At 38.9% G+C, this 18,322-nt stretch overlaps 1 protein-coding gene across 4 annotated transcripts in view; it reads right to left on the bottom strand.

Annotated features, from left to right (window-relative positions):
- The window catches only part of SREK1 (splicing regulatory glutamic acid and lysine rich protein 1), a 49,426-nt gene that overhangs the window by 21,832 nt on the left and 9,272 nt on the right, over positions 1-18,322 (bottom strand). For 2 of the 4 annotated variants that reach the window (XM_019532167.1, XM_019532166.1), the window contains exons 2-5: positions 13,192-13,325; positions 5,338-5,453; positions 2,509-2,673; positions 993-1,171 (exon numbers count right to left, since the gene is read on the bottom strand). In XM_019532167.1, coding sequence (XP_019387712.1) covers positions 993-1,171; positions 2,509-2,673; positions 5,338-5,453; positions 13,192-13,325 — 594 coding nt within the window. Of the gene's footprint in view, positions 1-992; positions 1,172-2,508; positions 2,674-5,337; positions 9,078-13,191; positions 13,326-18,322 lie in introns of those variants that run through there. The other 2 variants (XM_019532169.1, XM_019532170.1) reach the window with 2 other exon arrangements.

Here is an 18,322-nt window from a genome sequence, read left to right as displayed (position 1 = left end):
GAATGCCCTCATTTCCCAGGGAACCTTTGCCAGGGAAGGCATAGCCATGGCACATACAGGGGGATGAGAGAAGTGGAAAGTGAACAAACAGGGCATCAGATCAGCACAGAAAGCCCAGTCATGGAAGAGCTGACACTGCTGATCCTGAGCAACAGCAGCCAGGGCAGGCAAGACCTGGCCCTCACCCATTTTGCTGCAGCCCTTGCCTCCCCCACCCTCCCCGGTACTCAATGATCGGCCTATGCTACTGCTAGGAAATGGAACTATTTTTTATTAAAGGTATAATCTGTACAATGAGAAATATTTACAACATAAACACCATGTCTATAAAACATTACAGCATAAATACCAAGGGTTGTCGACACTGCCGTAAATCTGGCCCTCAGAAACTAAATAGCGAATAACATATTTTGTCCCACACCACACCACGTGCTAGATCCAGAGCTGCATCATCCGGCTTGCAGAGCTGGAATCTAGCAGCAGTAGTATTAATTGCTCTGGTTTCTGGAGCTGCAGCAGCTGCCACACCTCCCACAACTAAATGTATAGCCCTATGGCCAAATCCATGAGCCAAATGATATAGCTCTACACTCTAAATATTGTCTCTGGGGCTGTGCATGGATCCAGAAATTTGGCAGCAAGACAACTGGTAGCTGTGTCAGAGCTGCAGCAACTAATGCAGCCATCGCTCACCACAGTGAGTTTCTAGACCCATGGAGAATCCCATAACCTAGATGACACGGCTCTGAGGCCACATCTTGATCACCCATGCTTGACAATACACCCTTTTCTAAGAACTTTTTCAGTCTTGAAAATTTAGAACAAGCTATAGAATAAATGAATTAGCTAACACAGGCAGTGATCTTGGAGAATGTTCGACACATCACACCCTTGCTCAACAGGGTCAGGATTATAAATAAATTTATCAATCAAGGAGAGTAAGAAATATCTCATTCAGCATTCATTAGGATATTTTCTGTACAGTTTCTTACTTCAATGGCCTGTCTCCAAACATAACTCCATTAAAGGCAAGAGCTCGAGGTACAGAATTTTGATCTGCAAATTCCACAAAAGCAAACCGTGTTGGCTGCGTCTCGTCACCAGCCATTCGCACAAACTTGACTTCTCCAACTTGCTTAAAGAATTCAAGAAGTTGATCTGCTGTTGTAGTCTAGAAAACGTAAGAAAAAAAAACAACCACCTTTAAAAAAACCCTCTCCTAAAGTAAAATGCATGAAGAACACCATTTATCTAATTTATCACATAATCTAAAAAAAAAATGAAAGAAATCTCCTACTGCTATTTCAAAGTCAACATTAACTATAAAGCCATTTGGAAATTTGACAGTTCAAAAAAGCAGGATCTTAATTTTGTCCCATAATCTAAACAGTGGGATTCTGCTTAAAATAGAGCCAGTAAAAGAGAGGCATTTTGAAAAGCTGGTGTTTAGAAATGTTATATTACGGGGGGGGGGGATGCATTTCTGGATTAATTTATTTTAACACGGTATGTTAATGCAGGAGAGCAACACCTTGAAAGAAGTGCAAATTTTTACTCTGCCCACTGCTGTCACTGACTTGTCAAAATCTAGAGAAATATAACACACCTGCACAGCCTCCAAATTAGAGCTCTCCAATTTCTCAGCAGCTTAGGCAACAAGCTGCACCAGCAGGGGCCATGGGCCCCCCATGGGTGGACATCCCCACCTGCCACCTCCATACTGCATAGTGCTTTGCTTCACCTGCAGGCTCCGTGCTGCCTTTTTCACTGGGGCTATAGTGCTCTAGGCCTCTGGCTCACCTGGTACCATGGACTGCGCTGCCTTTTTCACTGGGGCAGCAGTAGCCAGATGAGAGCCTAGGGGTCACGTGTTAACCTCTTGCAGGCCACATGTAGCTGACAGGCCACCAGTTGGACAGACCTCCTCTAAATTACAAATGCACTTCCACATGGATGTGCAGGTGTCCAGGTAGTCTGGGAACGTCCTTGTATTTCAAAAAAGTTGCACTTGCTACATGTATTGAAAAATGCATCAAAATCTTTGTTTCCATCAATTAATCCAGGATTTTGGACTGACATTCTTCAAAGCAGTATTTTTCTACTTGGGTATGTAGTCAGACAAAACAGAAAAAGAATCCAAAAAACTCGATCATAGTGCCATACAGTCCAGATCAAACAGCATCTCATTTAAATAACCCTCTGATCAATAATGGTAAGCAGTTTGGACTCTCAACTGAGGATGCATAATCTTGCATGAAAAACCTTATGCAACCAGTACATCAAGACTAGCACCTAGCCTTCTACAACATCCAATGACTTGCATTCCAAAAAGGCAAATTCCTTCTCTGTAAGCCATTCACTATACCATTAATAACTCTAAAGGATTTTTTAAAACGTGTTTGAATTAACTACTGTTTTCAATGCAAGTCAAACTTAACATATGGGTCTTTTAAATTTATTTAAGATTATCTTCTGTCCATGTTCCCAATGTGACCAAAAGAAAGCTACCTGGGAATTCAGATTTCCAACATAGACTGTTCTCCTAATTTCATCGATTTTGGAAGGATCCACATTTCCCATAATTGGTGGCTGTGGAATATCTCCAAGTGCTGCAATGTTAGGGTCTAAAGCTGCTGCTGGAATAGCTCCCAAGGTACCAAGCGAAACACCAAGCTGAAAATAGAAACCCAGAAGAGTCTTTATAATCAGACATGAAAAAAGAGAGATTTGGTCTTCCAGCAAGTTTTTATGTTCAGTACATCTGAGTAAAAAATAAACTGAAATTAGTACCACAAACAAATTAATTATAAAAGTAATGTGAGACCGTATTTTCAGAGTTAAATCCTATTCTTAAAAAAAAAAATCCCCCAACCCTCGCCTCTCATGTTTTTGATGCTCCATATATGACCAGTTACCACCTTATCAGAGCTATCTGACCAATTATGCAATATCATCATATCAGAAAGCCAATAAGCAGCTGATAGTCAGCCAACTTCAAACAAAATAATTTCAGTCAGCCATCAACAATCTATTTTTGCTACAAGATAAACTCCCTATTTAGAGCCTACCACTGCTGTGTGAAGACATGTTGGTGACCCAGTCTCATTTTATTTAATTTAATTGTAGGACTGTTAAGAGCAATGAGAGAAGCAGGACTTTTACAGTACAAGTACTGAAAATGCAGTTGATAACAGATGCAATAAATTTGATAAACAGTAAAAGGCAGTACATTTAACTCTGTATTTGATCATGTTGTTACTTTTTTTGGCAGTCGCTAAATTTTTAATCCTATCTATAAGTGACTTGCAGCACAACTGCTCTAAACTACAATACCTTCCATTGGCTTAAATTATACATGCATGGAGCGTTTTACTACACTATATGCAGTGTGATTTTTTTTCTTTACTATCTTAACTGACTTGTAGCTATGCTAAAACAACTCTGCAGTGCTGACGTAGCTTTTGTGATAGAAAGACAAAAAACATACCGTATTGTCGTATAATATTTTACAATGATCACATATTTTACAATAATTTAAAATTTGATATTGTGATGATACAAGCATCTCACTTTCAACAGTTTTCTAGTTAAGCTTCTAGATTTCCGTTTAAGTAGACTACATGTCTAAAACACATACATAACAATGACATTCTTCCACTAACGATGGACTTAAAAGGCAGTGGAAAGGAGTCTATTTAACATGGGAATAAAAGCCCCTTCTCACCTTGGATTTAAGCACAAGGAAGTGACTGGGGGAGACGAGGAGGGAGAGGAGCAGATGCTGTGCCTTCAAGTCAGGGTTGGAGTTGTAGCCACAGCCACTGCCTGCCACCTTTGCCTCTTCATCTGTCCCCCACCACTGCTTCTGCCCTTCACCACCTCTGACCTCTCTACCATCTCCCCCAGGCATCACCTCTGGGGTCCAGACACAGGGGGAGGCACCAGGGAGTAAGTTAAGGGGGTCTATCAAGGCAGGGATCACTTGAGTTTGTCACTGCCTGTTTCCACCTCCCCTGATTACAAGAAGTTTATCTTAAATGCATCCTTTCCCTGCTGCTGCAGTGAAGAAAGCAGTGGTGGGGGTCGGGGAGACAATAGGGAGGTATGTGATGGAAGAAGCAGGGCAGGGGGGGCTCTCTAGTAGGGCTGGGGGCATGTGGGACAGGGCTGGGGGAGCCCTGTGGGTGACTGGGGGGATGTGGGAAGAGCCAGCAGGGTGGGGGCTGAAGAAGCAGGGAGGCGTCTGCGGGAAGCCCCATGTGGAGGGTCAGCCTGGCTCAAGGGCACATGGACCAGGAGTCACGTACCATCGGGTCAGGTGGCAAGCCACACATGGAGGCATACAGTCATGCACCATCGGACCTAGAGGGTTCCTGCTTGCCTCCATGTATGTCTTCCCATTGGAGTGCTGGAAGCCCCACACAGGCACAGACTCAGCTGTGGTGTTGTGATAGACATGTACTGCATGGAGTCAGCCCGGTCTGGTTTGAAGGCGCACCAGAAGGCAGGGCCAGCTCTGTGCCAGCACACACAGGCTCTGGGACTCAGTCAGAGGCGCGTCCCACTACGGGCTCTACCTGCTGTGGCCATGACCACCTCGAGGGCCTGCTGCCCCCGAGCCACTGGCAATGGGGGCTGGGCACCACAAACAACACACCCACTAATAAGCTTCACACTCACACCCTTGCACAAGCCACACAGCCCTTCATAACCACCCCCATAGCCACACACAAGCCCCACACACTCCCATACCCACACCCCCTCTCCCTCGCTACACAGAGAGCACTCTCTCTCTCTCTATACAGATAGAAAGATCTCTCTAGAGACAGCTCTCTCGCGTGCTATAAATAGAGCTCTCTCTCTAGAGACAGATCTATGTGTATATACAGATCTCTTTCTCTACATAGATCTCTCTCTCTATATATAGATATTTATATAGAGATCTCTCTCTATATATAAATAGCTACATATATAGATCTCTCTCTCTATAGGTATTTCTATATAGATCTCTCTCTCGTGGTCTTTCATTTTAATCATGGATTATGGGGGTTTTAATCGGAAAAGTTGTTTTTTTTTTAATCAGAGAAATACAGGATCCCTGCTAATAATTAAACTCTGTACACACAGAAAATTATAACAAAACTTATATATTCTCCATGTACAGAATCTAATTATCAGGAAATCGTCTTAGATTTCAGCAAATATAGCAGCATGTACCGTGTAATCTATTCCTCCCCTCTGAACTCAGAAGAAGAGGCTACCTAGTTGGGCAGATGAAGTGAGCAGAAAAAAAATAAAACATTTTTCTAAACTCCAAAGAAATTAAGTTTTACTTACAGTGGTCAAAGGAGTTGGTGCTGGTATAGGAAGCAACCCTGCGCCAGGCATCAGGCTTGTCATAGTAGGAGCAGGAGCCAATAAAGAAAGGGCTTTGGCTTCATCTGGGATTTTACCTGGAGAAGCAAATGGAAGTGTTAGAGAGTTGATATACAACACAAATGGTGTTCTTTCTACGATTTTACATTTACCCTTGCATTTAAAAAATAATAATAAAGAAGAACGAATCTATCTACTAGACCCTTACAAAGAAATAAATAAAGAACTTAAGTTTTTCCTTTTACCCTGTTCTACTAGGAAAAACAAAAGTGAGCAAACTTCAAAGACTAGCAATCTCATTAATGGATTATTATTTTACAAACTGAATAATGTAGACAATTATTTAACACTTTGAGCTATGGGTCACCTGTACTGGAAACTTAATGTTCATGAACCAAACGATATCAAGCATGGACGCTTTCCCAGGGCGGTGTTTTCACGGTGATCGAAAGTTGTTTTACACATGACAACCGTTCGTGTTGGCTGCATCACTAATAGCACACAGAACATCAGATACAGAAAAGAAGAACATTTTTTAAAGTTTAATCCCCAGAAATGGCAAATAACCAAATTAGTCAAAAAAGAAAGAAAGAAAAAAGGAAAAAAAGAAAAAAAGAAAAAACAAGTACGTGTTAACTGACACCTGCCTCTGATCTTCTGCTAATGCTACCCAGTTTGGATGAGAAAAAAAAATCTAGCGACTCCACACAAATTCTATAATGCATGTGGAATCAAGATAGGGGAAAAACAACACTGGAGCTGGACAGTTTCTGAGTCTAAGTCATCTGAAGTTAAATGGAACTTTAAAGTAAATGATAAATTTACCAAGATACCTGCTCAATTTTCATTTCCTTCCTAGTGTACTAAGCTTCCCTCAAAATTTATACTGCAGCTGTAACCCATTTAAAACTCTCCAGGTCATGCTACTATTTTAACATGAAAATTTCCAAGATGCATTTTCCAAGATACTGATTTCTAATTTAAGGGATTTAAAATCGCAACAAACCTAAACAAGATTAAAAAACAAAACAAAACAGAACTTCTAATCGTACTTGGGACCTACGGACTGCTTAATCTGTTCCAAATTACCAAAGTAACCGCTCTATCCAATTCAGCCCCCATACATTACCTCATGCATATTACTAATAGGAATTAGCTTTTTAAATTTTTTTTTTATTTTACAATAAGTAAATATAAATAGATCTTGGCTTTTAACACAAATTCTGTAACAGTACCCTTCTGCTGTTACAGTTCATTTGCACAGATTGGCGGGTTGTTATTAATATATACAAAAATACTCCTAATCAAAAAGTAAAATGGGAGGTAATTTTTCAAAGCATGGTGCAAAGTTTCAGCAGTACAGTTCCCATTACAGCTCACAGGAGTCATACAGCAAAAAGAACACTTTGAAGAATCTGTATTACAATTTGCAGCCCAGATGCATATTTGAGTTTGAGCTGGATATATTAAAAATACAAAACAAAATCAATGCAATGTAATGTGTAGAACAGAAAAAAATAAGAGCACAGTTCCAAATGGATTTTTGCCGCAGCCCTGTTAAACAAACACATTATTTTATTTTTAATTAAATTTTGAAGGACTTTGGTCCATAACACATAACGGACCAAGCCATTTTGCTTTCTAAAAGAGAAAAATAAAATCAAATTATTAGTGCCTGAAAATTAACTGCAAAATAACTTCTTCCATAATTTTAAAAAAAATGCATAAATTCAAGTCATCAGTGCTTTACTGGCCTCATTTTAAGTCAGACATGCAATGTAGGTCCGTATATCTGATTTGCTTACATGTTCATGGGAAGCAAATATTTGCTTGCACAAATTCCCAGCCATGCAACTAAACAGATATCTGAACATATATCCACAGTATTTGTGCAAGCAAAGTAGACACACAATTACATACTTGACTTCTTGAAGTCATAACGGTCCATATAACAGATCAGTAAGACCCTAATCTTGTAAAGACCTTCTCCTGCTATTACCCTATCACCTGTACAAGAGCCCATGGAAGTCAATGTGATCTCATAAGTGAAAAAAATGTACAGCAATGAGGCCTAGAACTTTAATATTGTACACTAATTTAGGTCCTGGCTCAGTAAAGTACTTAAGCACATGCATAACTTCAGCATACACTTAAGCAATCCCTATTCACAAAACACGTAAATATATATTTATCTTTAAATATCTTTAAGCTTAAAAATACTTCCTTGAATAGGGGTGGCATTAAGAACGTATTTAAGCAGTGGATGAATCAGGGTCCTCAGCTCAGAAAAGTACTTAAGTATGTACCTAAACTCTAAGCATACAAGCAGTACTTGAAGACAACAGTGAAACTACCAATTTCTTTAAATTTGGAAAACGCTTAAGCAACTTACTGAATCATGACCTGATCTGTAATAAAACTATTAGAATAGTCCATGAAATGGATAAGTATTTTAAAATAATAAAATTAGTTTCCTTGTTCTGATCACCTGATTACATACTTTAACAAACATTATATATAATGTCATTGTTTTTCTCCACAAAAAAGTCCTTCCCTGTTCCCCTTACTCTTTTAATGGAAAACTGACTTCACCTCAAAGATCTGGAAACCTGTCTACATCTTCAGAATTTTACTTGATTTCTACAAATTTTCCTGAGCATCTAATTGAATATTTTTCAGTACGATTTTAAGAAAAAATAGCAATTTCACAGACAACAAAATACTGTAGAAACTGTCATAAAAATGAATCTAGAATCCTGAAAACAGAAATCGTTTTAAAAAATTCCTGCATGACTGCTAATCCAAAAGAGTGATAAACTGGCACTAAATAAATTTGAAACACACCCTCAAAGAGCTTTTCTATTCTTAAGCAGGTATTAAAAAAGGAATGTAAAGCCATAAAACTATAAAGAACATTCATATGTCATATAAGCTGACAAAGTAGGACATTTATGCTGTACATCATCCTTAATTCACCCGTTCAAGTTGAATTGCAATGCTTTAAAGAGTACCAAAGCATGTCACTTCTATTTTACAAATCCGTTTTTGACTTACACTAGTTCAGGCAAGAGCTTTAATATTATTTTAATGACCTCTCTCGTATTCACTAATAAATGAAGGTATCATTCTTATTTATGGTAGGGCTTCTTTACACTGATCTGGAATTACAAAGAGACCTTAAGTGGATCTAAACTGCTTCTGCTCCCCTCTTCTGAGCACATATTGCAAGAGTAAGTAATTTTGCCTTAATATGTAGATCATCATCGGCATAGCACACAGGAGCCCTACTAGTGGACTAAGGCCCATTGCGCTAAGCACTGTATGAACACAGAATAAAAAAGACAACGTGTTAAGTAGGTACAAGTCACAGTATTTGATCCTCATGCAAGCACTCAGAAGAACCAAAACTATCATTGCATGATTAAAAAAAGATTCAGTGATGAACAAATACATTTAAGTAAGTCACAGGCATTTTCAACTCCTAGCCAATCTGGTGGTAAGTGTAAGAATTGTTTGTTATTTTCCTGTTATGTCTACTCACTTTTAAAAAAATGCCAATTTGTAGAAAAATTTTTTTGGAGAAAATTTTCCTTTTTCATTTCAAAATGAAAATACCATTCTAGCATTTAATTGTGCAATTAAAAAAAAGTTGTTTCCACCTTCCCACAGATAACATCATTAAAGACGATGCATCTTGCATACTCCTGTAAAAGCATCACACTCTGTTTACACTGCTGTGTGATAAATGTTTTTGTTAAACTATTTAATACAAAGAACACCAAAAGATGATACCTTACTGCCACTGAGTTTAATGGTATAAGTTTTCCCTAAAACTAAATAAGATTTTCAGAACATTCTGTAGTTTCTCAATATTAATTCCACAAATAAAACACTCTTCACATGAGGAAAGAATATAAAGCTCAAAATATAACTACCCATCTGATAATGGAAACTTATTAAAAACATGACCTTTTTCTATAAAAGCTTGAATGTCCAAAAGTAATAAAAAGGTTTCATCTGTCTTTTTCAAGTATGTATTCTTTAAAATGTAGCCCGAGGAAGAACAGATACCTATGACTGAAATATCTTTATCACTACTTTACTGTTCATACACAATATACAAACCTGCCTGTCAAATTTGAATTAAGATGATATCAAAGTTTATCTCCCCTACTTCACAACAGAAAATTTGGTTGGCCAAATTCTGAATATGCATGATCCACCATTCATGAATAGCTTCAGTGTCAACTTTAAAATGAAACATCATGAACCCTTTACAAAACACCATTTTTACAGAACTGAAGAACCAGTTCACAAATACAAGCAAAAGAGATTTAACAAAACAAAAAAGGGACAAAATAAAAAAAAAAGGGAAAAGAAAGCAAAATAAAATAATAAAAAACAGAGACAGGGCGTCCATCTTCAGCAGGCCAGACTTCGATCTCATTTCCCCCATGAAGGTTTCACTTGACGGCAGGTTTAGTGGCATGGCAAACAATGCCTAACTCAGGCAAGTGTAACAGGTCTGCCTTGGCCAGTCTAGTCATCTAATAATGCACAAATATCACACAGAGAAAACATACAAAACCAAATTAATAGTCAAAATCCATCTATCAGAAAATGTGGACATAAAGTTTAGAATGATGATTATGGTGGCATCTGTTATGTTTCAACCTTTGCTTTCTCGAAATATAACATTTAAAGAAAAACCTGTGATACACATAGAAAGGAAAGAGTAACATTTTGACAGTGTGATGAAATTTAACTTAATTTTTAATCACATTTTTATTAGCAAGATGGCTAATGGTGAAGTATTTAAGTGAATGTTACAAAATTAGCATAATTTTCACACTTGGTTCCTTCCAATTCCTCCTTTGAAATAACATTTTAGACAGGCACTCAAAATGTTGGGTTTTATTTCTCTGTTGTTTTATTTTTTTTCACAACCAAGCTCTTATAACCTTTCCTCCTTCCTGCCCTAACATTCCTCAAGTTTCTTATCTGTACATTGGATGCTTCAGTAATGGCAGTGTTAGCCAAAAGCGTTATCCTCGGTAAAATCCAGCCATTGCTACCTATAAAGTCTGTGATATACCACAACAGTCCTACTTATAGTCCAACTAATGTATATAAATAAATACTGCACTATGGTCTCTGCTGCCATGCATATTACACACCTACTTAGGAAGTTACACTACTATCAATTTAGACTGCATTTACATATCAACATGATTTTGTAAGAAAGTTACATGAAAACAGCATATTTCCAGTGTAAAACTTCAAAATTTGTTTAATACAGAAAACTGTATTGTTCTTTTGAGTCCTAGTGACTTGGAATATCAGTCAGCTATGAAAACCAGTTAAAACGGTCAAGGAGGTAAAAAAAGTGTTCTGATAACTTTGGGTTTAATCTTCCTCTCATTATCTACCATAAAGAGACAAAAAAAATGCACCTTTACCTGCCTGCTGCCAAATCACCTCAGGCAGTGATCTCATCATGAGAAAACCCAGGAAAGGTTGTTGTTTCGTTAGGCAGCAGCCTTCCCTCTCGGGCAGCACTGAACCAGTATTAAGATCTTTTGGATGAGACATAAAACTAAAATTTCCGAACATTTGTAATCAATGATCTTTTTACAATGTTTTCCAAGGGTATCAAACCAGATACATTGTGCCTATTCTCCATGCAACTTAAACTGGATGCAATTTTATATTTTTCTCCTTTGCTAAAGGTGAACATAGACCTCCCCCACACATATTAACAGGAGTAATTAAAAATGAATAAAATCGAAATAATTTTCTTAAAAATATATTTTCTAGGCTCCATGAAAACCTCTAGGCTCTTCTAAGTTTGCTAGAGACATCCCAAGATGTATCAGATCTGAAAGCCCAGGTCTTGTGCCCTCCCAGATGTGTTTTGGCAAGTCTGCTGTGCCAAGTAAGATATTCTAGGGTCATTATTAGCAAACCCAAAACAGCCAATGAATTTTGTTGAACCAAAGAGACCAATTTTAAGGCTTAAAGATGACTTAACATACTGGTTAGATCAGGCATTCAACACATTATTCACTTACATACCACATGCCACTCCCTCCAAAAATCAGCCCTCCAAAACTGGGGGGGCCTTACTCAGTGAAGCTGATTTCCATGCCAAAATGGAAACAAGGAGACGCTGAAAAGGCTACCTGGGGGCTGTGCTTCTCTCCCAGCCGGCATGTAGCAGGAATGGATTCTACTCTTCAGTGTCAGAGCCAGAGTTTTGATCCTCTCATAGCTACTGTCAAATTGGCTGCAGCTTTTGGCTGCACAGCCAAGTCAACAGCACCTGTGATCACGTTAAAACTCTACCTCATGGCTAAGCAGCCAGGGAGGGCAAATGACACTGGAGAATGGATTCTGCCCTTGCTCCTTGCAGTCAGCATTTGGCTAGGACTCTGGAAACAAACCTCTCTCTCTTCATTTCTCCCTTCCCAAAACAAGGCATGTGTCTTATTTGGAGGGCGAGGGGTGGTATGCGAGAAAATATGGTATTTCTGCACTTCATGCAATTGATCTTCACAAATTTACTGTTAAATCATTCTGATATATTGCTATGCAAGCTAAACAGCTGCTATGTTCACCTTAAAGACTGCTTTAATTCAATGGTTTGAGAAAATTCTTTCCATGGACAAACGGCCGAGAAGGTCTACAATTTGACTCAGGCAGGCTGGCAATCCCACAAAGAGTCCCAAAGAAGTCACTGAGGATCTCCTAACAGCAGAGATCTGTCTATGTCACCCAACTGCAGTAGCAGAGCCATAGTTTGCAAATCATTTTCAGATCATTGGGAATAGCATGTTAAGAAAAAGTACTATTTATGACCAAACATTTTTGGCAGCAATACGTTTAAAAGCAAATCTCCAGTAAATACTAATTGTTTTTTGTCTTCTTAGAAACTATAAAACTGTTTTTTTTCATTTGCAACATTCTATAGGAAAATGCAATAAACTGCAGAGGCCTAGAAAAGTCAAAAAAGATACATTAGCATATACACAACTGCAAGTTTATTCAGTGAACATGAGATGTTTTCCTAGTAACAATTTGGGTGCACCGACTTAAAGAAAGGTTTTTGACTAGCAATACTACGCTTTACAATTAAATAGTAATTTGGATTATCACCATGGAATTATCAGAAAGAGAAACTTGTTTCAGCCGAATAGACACAGGTGCATGCTCAACACAAGAATTGAAATTCAGTCTAATATTAAAAGATTAAGTGCACACAGACTTATCTAAAAATTGTTTAAACCAGGTTACAGTTCACATTATAATTTGTTAAAAGGACAATTAAATGAGGTTCAGTTTGTTTTTATGTGGCACACTGGGCTTAAACTGCAATCAGGCTACACAGGGAGAACACTGCAATCTTGCAGGGCAACAAAGACTTCAATGAGGACTGTGCACAGGGAGGAGGGTCTGCCTGTTCAGATCAAATTGAAAGACAATGGTCTTATTTTATAAAGCCTTTTCCCCCAAAAAATGTACAACATACATCTATCATGAAATCTAATCCATTAACCATGCTCATGTTTAGTTATAACTAAAACTATATAAAAACATTTAAGTGTGTGGACAAACCATTTCAATATTTTTCTTCCCACACCTATTTTGTTTCCTGCCCCCAGTATCCCTCTTTGAAATTTATTTTTCTTAAAGAAAATATAACAAAAAGAAAATACACAACAGAGCATCAGCTACTTGTCAATTTCTGGGAAAGCTAAAAGAAATTAACAGACAGGACAAAGACCAACATTACAGAAAAGTGTCTAAAATACCAACCTTCTGCACAGGGTACAACTATCAGAGCTCTGTCAATAAAAACCGTGTTAGTTAGATGCTGGGCCACACCAACACTGGATGCTTCACGAAACTTAATATAACATACTTTGGAGGAAAAAGCAAGAGGTGCGTTGCTGCAAGACAAAAGGAAAAAAACAATTAGTTTTATGAACAAATATGGATTTTATAGTTTTTTTCTTAAAAATATTTTCTAAGCCAACCTATGCAGGAAGATCTCTTCAGCAGAAATTAAATAATTTATCCATTTCTTGTCTGCCCACACAGAAAAAATGGTATCACCTCCTCATTCTTAGCAAGGATTTGGTAAAGGGATGCCATAATATTTTCCATTAATTAGACTCTAGTGCCTTTACAAACCTATAAAACATTTACTAGTATACTCCAATGTACTAACATAAATAATGTAAAATCATCAGGAGTCTACTTGTCAAATACACAAGGTACATTAAATCTTTTTTTCTTATGTAGCCTTTATTCACTTACTCCCAAACACTATATTCCATAATTTGCAATGACTCATCCAGGCATCATCACACATTAATTTACATTTTTCTCTATGTTCTTAATTAGATCAAGCTTATCCATTCTTATTAATAAAATATGTTCTCTGGTAGCAGCAAAAAATTGGCCTTGGCTCACTGATAGGAAGGGATCCTTTGGCTATCTGCATGGTTTATTAACGTATGGGATGACCTTGTTGTGGAAAAACTCACTCAGAGTAGGGGGAAAAAAAGGAAGATACATATTTATAGGTTAATCAGCATTTCTAATCAAACAACACTAATCAAGAAGACGAAGCCCAAGTGCTTTAACCGTGACCAGCCAAGTTGGATCTGTGTAGTACTTTATTTACTAATACAATCTTTACTACAAACTTTACTAATACAATTAATAAAATAAAACCGTTAAAATAATTTTAAAATAAATATAATCTAAAAAAGTGTATTTGAACAGGGTTTATATCCTTTATTCAATGTTTATACTCCTCAGGTGAGAAGCAGTAAGTGAGAAATCTTCAAAGACTGAGAACAGGCCTAAAATGAGATATAACTGGGATCTGAAAGCTGCATTTCAACAAGACCCAGGAGAGCTCATGACTGGTTGCTTATACAACAATGGGAAATCCAATATATCTAATAACTGAATATGTCTATAGTGGAATTGGCCTCTCCCCCAGATGAGATATTTTAGGAGTACCTCACTTCCTGAAAATACAGGAGGAGCCAGTTTAGACTGTTTAAGAAATCTCTGGGAGGTTGACTATATCCCCTTAAGCAATCATTCTAGTTGAGAGCTTCTAAGGCTTTAATAATTCCATCCATCTTAAGTAGTAGGTTAAATATAAACTTAATACGGTATAGTAAGTTATTTCTATTAATTATATGTAAATATATTCAAAGAAGCCATTGTAATTACCCAGGAGAATTTAAATGGATTCCTTGGGAGGGACTGGTCATTCCCAGAAAGACAATCACCGGATACATCTACACGTGAACTGTATTGAGTAGATGAATTAGCTCCTCAATAAAGCATTACCATCAACCTGTACATCAGTATTAGGGTGCAGTAAACTAATTAACTCCACCATAAGATAGTACTATCTTAAGGCACAGTAATTTACTACACTGAAATGCATGTGTAGACACTGACCAGGGGCATAAATTCCTCCCAGTCAGCTCAGACAACTCGGGGCCTGCACCTTCGCCACCCTAGCTAAAATAGCCGCTGTCCTGGGTGTAGGAGTAAACACTGCACCTGGAAGCAGCTTACTCCAGCACGAACTGCTCCAGAGTTTATTGTTTCACATTAACATGTAAATGCACTCACCGAGTAACAAAAGTTTAACATTCTAGAACCGACTCTTCCCCAATCTAAGATATCTGTGATGCAGTGAGCAGTAACTTAAATACATTTGGAAGTGATTGGAAGGATAGGGGAAAAAAGTTCTCCCTCCTTCCCTAAAACTTGTATCATAAAAGGCATTTTCAAATCGTTCCTTCAATTCACTGCTTTGCAAAAGAATGCTTAAACACAGAAAATTAAAGCAAAATTTGCACTCCTTTACAAAACTGTTACAAGACAATCAGATCTATATACTTCTGCATATTTCACCAGTGGTGTTCAATGTCCTTATGCCCTGAATGCTGTGCATGTCTACTGAAAAAATGTAGTTTCCTCTGAAGCCACCTGCATCCTTTGATTAAGAACCATGTTCAGGAATCATGTTCCAGCTGATATGGAGGTATGTCTATCTCACCCCTCTACTGGACCTATTTTGTTTTTTGTTGTATTCCCATTATATGAATGAAATCACCATGATGAAGAATAGGTGTCCTGCCAACAAAAACATTTTCATCAGCTTAGCATTCCAATTTGATTTTCTTCTGCCCCTTTGTGGGTTTCTGTACATAACTGCAATTGTGCTGCCTATCTCGCCAAGGCTTGTTTTATCATCATGTGATCCTCGAAGTCTTGGTGACCTAATCTCACACTTGTCTCTACAAGGTTGATGTCTGGCAGTCAAGGTCAGGAAGGCATGGTCTCCCATATTCTGGAGTGCCCCAGCCAACCAAGCCGGCACATGCAGTGAGAATTTGAGGTTTTACACTACAAAGGAAATATCCAAATTTGGCAAGATTTTCTAGTCGCCACTAGCTAAACAACAACCACCCAGGACAGTAGGGATACATTTAACTTTGTATCCTTGATCAGGATTTCCAACCCCTTTAGAAGAATATCTGAATGTTTCAATACTCTATAAGTACACCTGGTCACAATACAGCAACTAGCCCCATTTTTTTAGTGATATTTTCTTTAATTTGTTATACTGGGGACTGAAGCTGTTTAGATTGTTATCCAAAGACACTGTGGCTGTAAGCATGTTGTCTGCAAGGCTTGAAGAGCTGTTGAAGAAGCAAAATACTCTCTTCAAGTTTCTTCTAACATCAAGTCTGTAGGAGTGGAGGCAAGAAAAAAAAAAAATGCCCTTAGCAGCAACTACCATAACCCTTGCCAAGTATGTTACTACAGTATTAACCTGGACAACTAAGTACATCAATGGACTTGAAAAACTTTAGAACTTGTTGATTATTTGCTGTTGTCAAGTGCTTCTCAAATCCCCCAAATGCCTTCCTACAAAGAGGAAAGGGGAATGAAAATTCTACTTTAGTTTTACATATTTAGTTTAGCCAACACATCCGTGTTTTCTTGGGCTAAAAGTCTCAATGGCAGTTGCTGCCTTCTTTACCATGGCTTCAAACATGGAGAGAAAAAGTAAGTCCTACTTCCTCAATTCAGAGTTATTGTGATACAATGCCAATTCTTTAGGAAAGAAGGGGAAGCCCAAGAAGAAAATAAAGATCTGGGGAGCACTTTCACCCTTCTGCCTCTCCCCCTCCACCTAAATTTCAGCAGGGGTGATAAATGGGGTGTTCTTTGGGTAGAGATATGATTACTTTTTAAGTCTTAAATCTGGGAGACCAAGTTCTTAGCTTCAGAAGCTATTCATACTCTGAAATATGACTAAAGAAAATGTGCAAGGAAACATTTAGATCAAAGCCTAGACCAGCGATTCTCAACTGGGATCCCAGGACAATCTGGAGTGCCACCAGATTTTTTTGAAGGGTGCTGTGAAGAATGAGAAAATAAGGAGGTATAGACACACAACTGCAGGATACAGCATTTATCTTCTGCCTCACCACTGCCTTGCCCTCACTACCTGGTCCCTCTGCAAGAAGGCAAGCACAGTAATAAATGAAAGTTTTGGAGGGATGCCTTGGATCAACAATGGGTGCTTCCAGTCAAACAAGGTTGAGATGAATTGGCCTACATCTTTCTAATTCTTTGCCAAGTAATACATTTACCCATTTACAGCCTTGGTGCATTTCAGTAGCAGGCTGAATGAAAGGCTCAACAAACACTATTGTTTTCACCATAAAGGGCATGTCCAGTTGAGCATGGACATTTGTTTCCCTGGGGACAAGAAGCAGTGGCACACCTGGGGAACACCCATGCCATATGCACTCTGGCATGCAGCAGGTCACCCTTGGTGGAGTAGGGGAGGCTGAGGCCAGCAACTCTGCCAACTGGCCCCAGCAGCCTTACCTGGGGTCCTGGGGGCCTCTGGGAGCTGCAGCCACAGCAGGAAGCCTGGCTGACAGCTAGAGTGTGGTTCCAGCTGGCCAGGCCCCAAGGTGGCGCGTGCTGCTGCCACGTTTGCTCCCTTGTTTTTTGGCATGTTTTTTTTTTTTACCCTGGGATTACCTTCCCCACCCCCATGCTGCAAAGTAGCAGCATAAGGAATGCCTGCATGTACAGCGTATGGTGCCACACATGGGTCTATAGTGCCACATACCACACATTTGCATTCATCTGGACATGCCAAAGTTTCTAGAAGGATGACACAATTGGCCAAATCTCAAAAGCTAAAAATGACTGAAAAGAATTTGCAGTGTTGTCTCAGAATAAATCTCAGCAGCTGAAAGAGGGATGCAGAAGTTCTTAAAGGACATCGGAAACTCTGAGCCACTATCTATCAACGCTAGGCAAGAACTCATATTCCACAGTTTCCGTGGACAACTTCACATAGGGAATGGCCCTTGGCCTTTGGTTTGTTCCATCATTATCAGGTGAAAAGAAACACAGAAGGAGTCCAGTGGCTCCACTCAGGAAGTAAAGCCCCTGGAGCTATTTTGTTCCCCAAAAACAGAGGAGAGAGCTGCTCAAAGGCAACAACAAAATCAGTTTTTGAAAGCGGGGATATCAATGAATAAGACAGGAGTACTGGCTGCTGCTCTGTACAAAACAGGTCTTTTGTTAGACTATGTCATCCCTTGGGGCACTCCAGTGAACAAACGTTCCCCCAGATCCTGGTGGTCACCCCTGATAAACTTATAGGTGGCCATCAGATCACCCCTGAGCCTGTGCTTTTCCTGGCTGAAGAGTCCCATAGCTCTCAGCCTCTCAGCATAAGGTCTGGTTTCCTGACCTCTGATCATGCACGTGGCTCTTCTCTGCACTCTCTCAAGCTTCTCCACATCCTTTTTGAATTGCAGATCCCAAAACTGGACACAGTACTCCAGCTGCAGCCTCACCAAGGCCGAGTACAAGG

This window comes from Crocodylus porosus, unplaced genomic scaffold (assembly GCF_001723895.1).
Source record: "Crocodylus porosus isolate Cpor-Errol unplaced genomic scaffold, CroPor_comp1, whole genome shotgun sequence".
NCBI lineage: Eukaryota > Metazoa > Chordata > Crocodylia > Crocodylidae > Crocodylus > Crocodylus porosus.
Note: the sequence above shows the minus strand (reverse complement) of the source record. Positions and strands in the feature narration are given on the sequence as shown.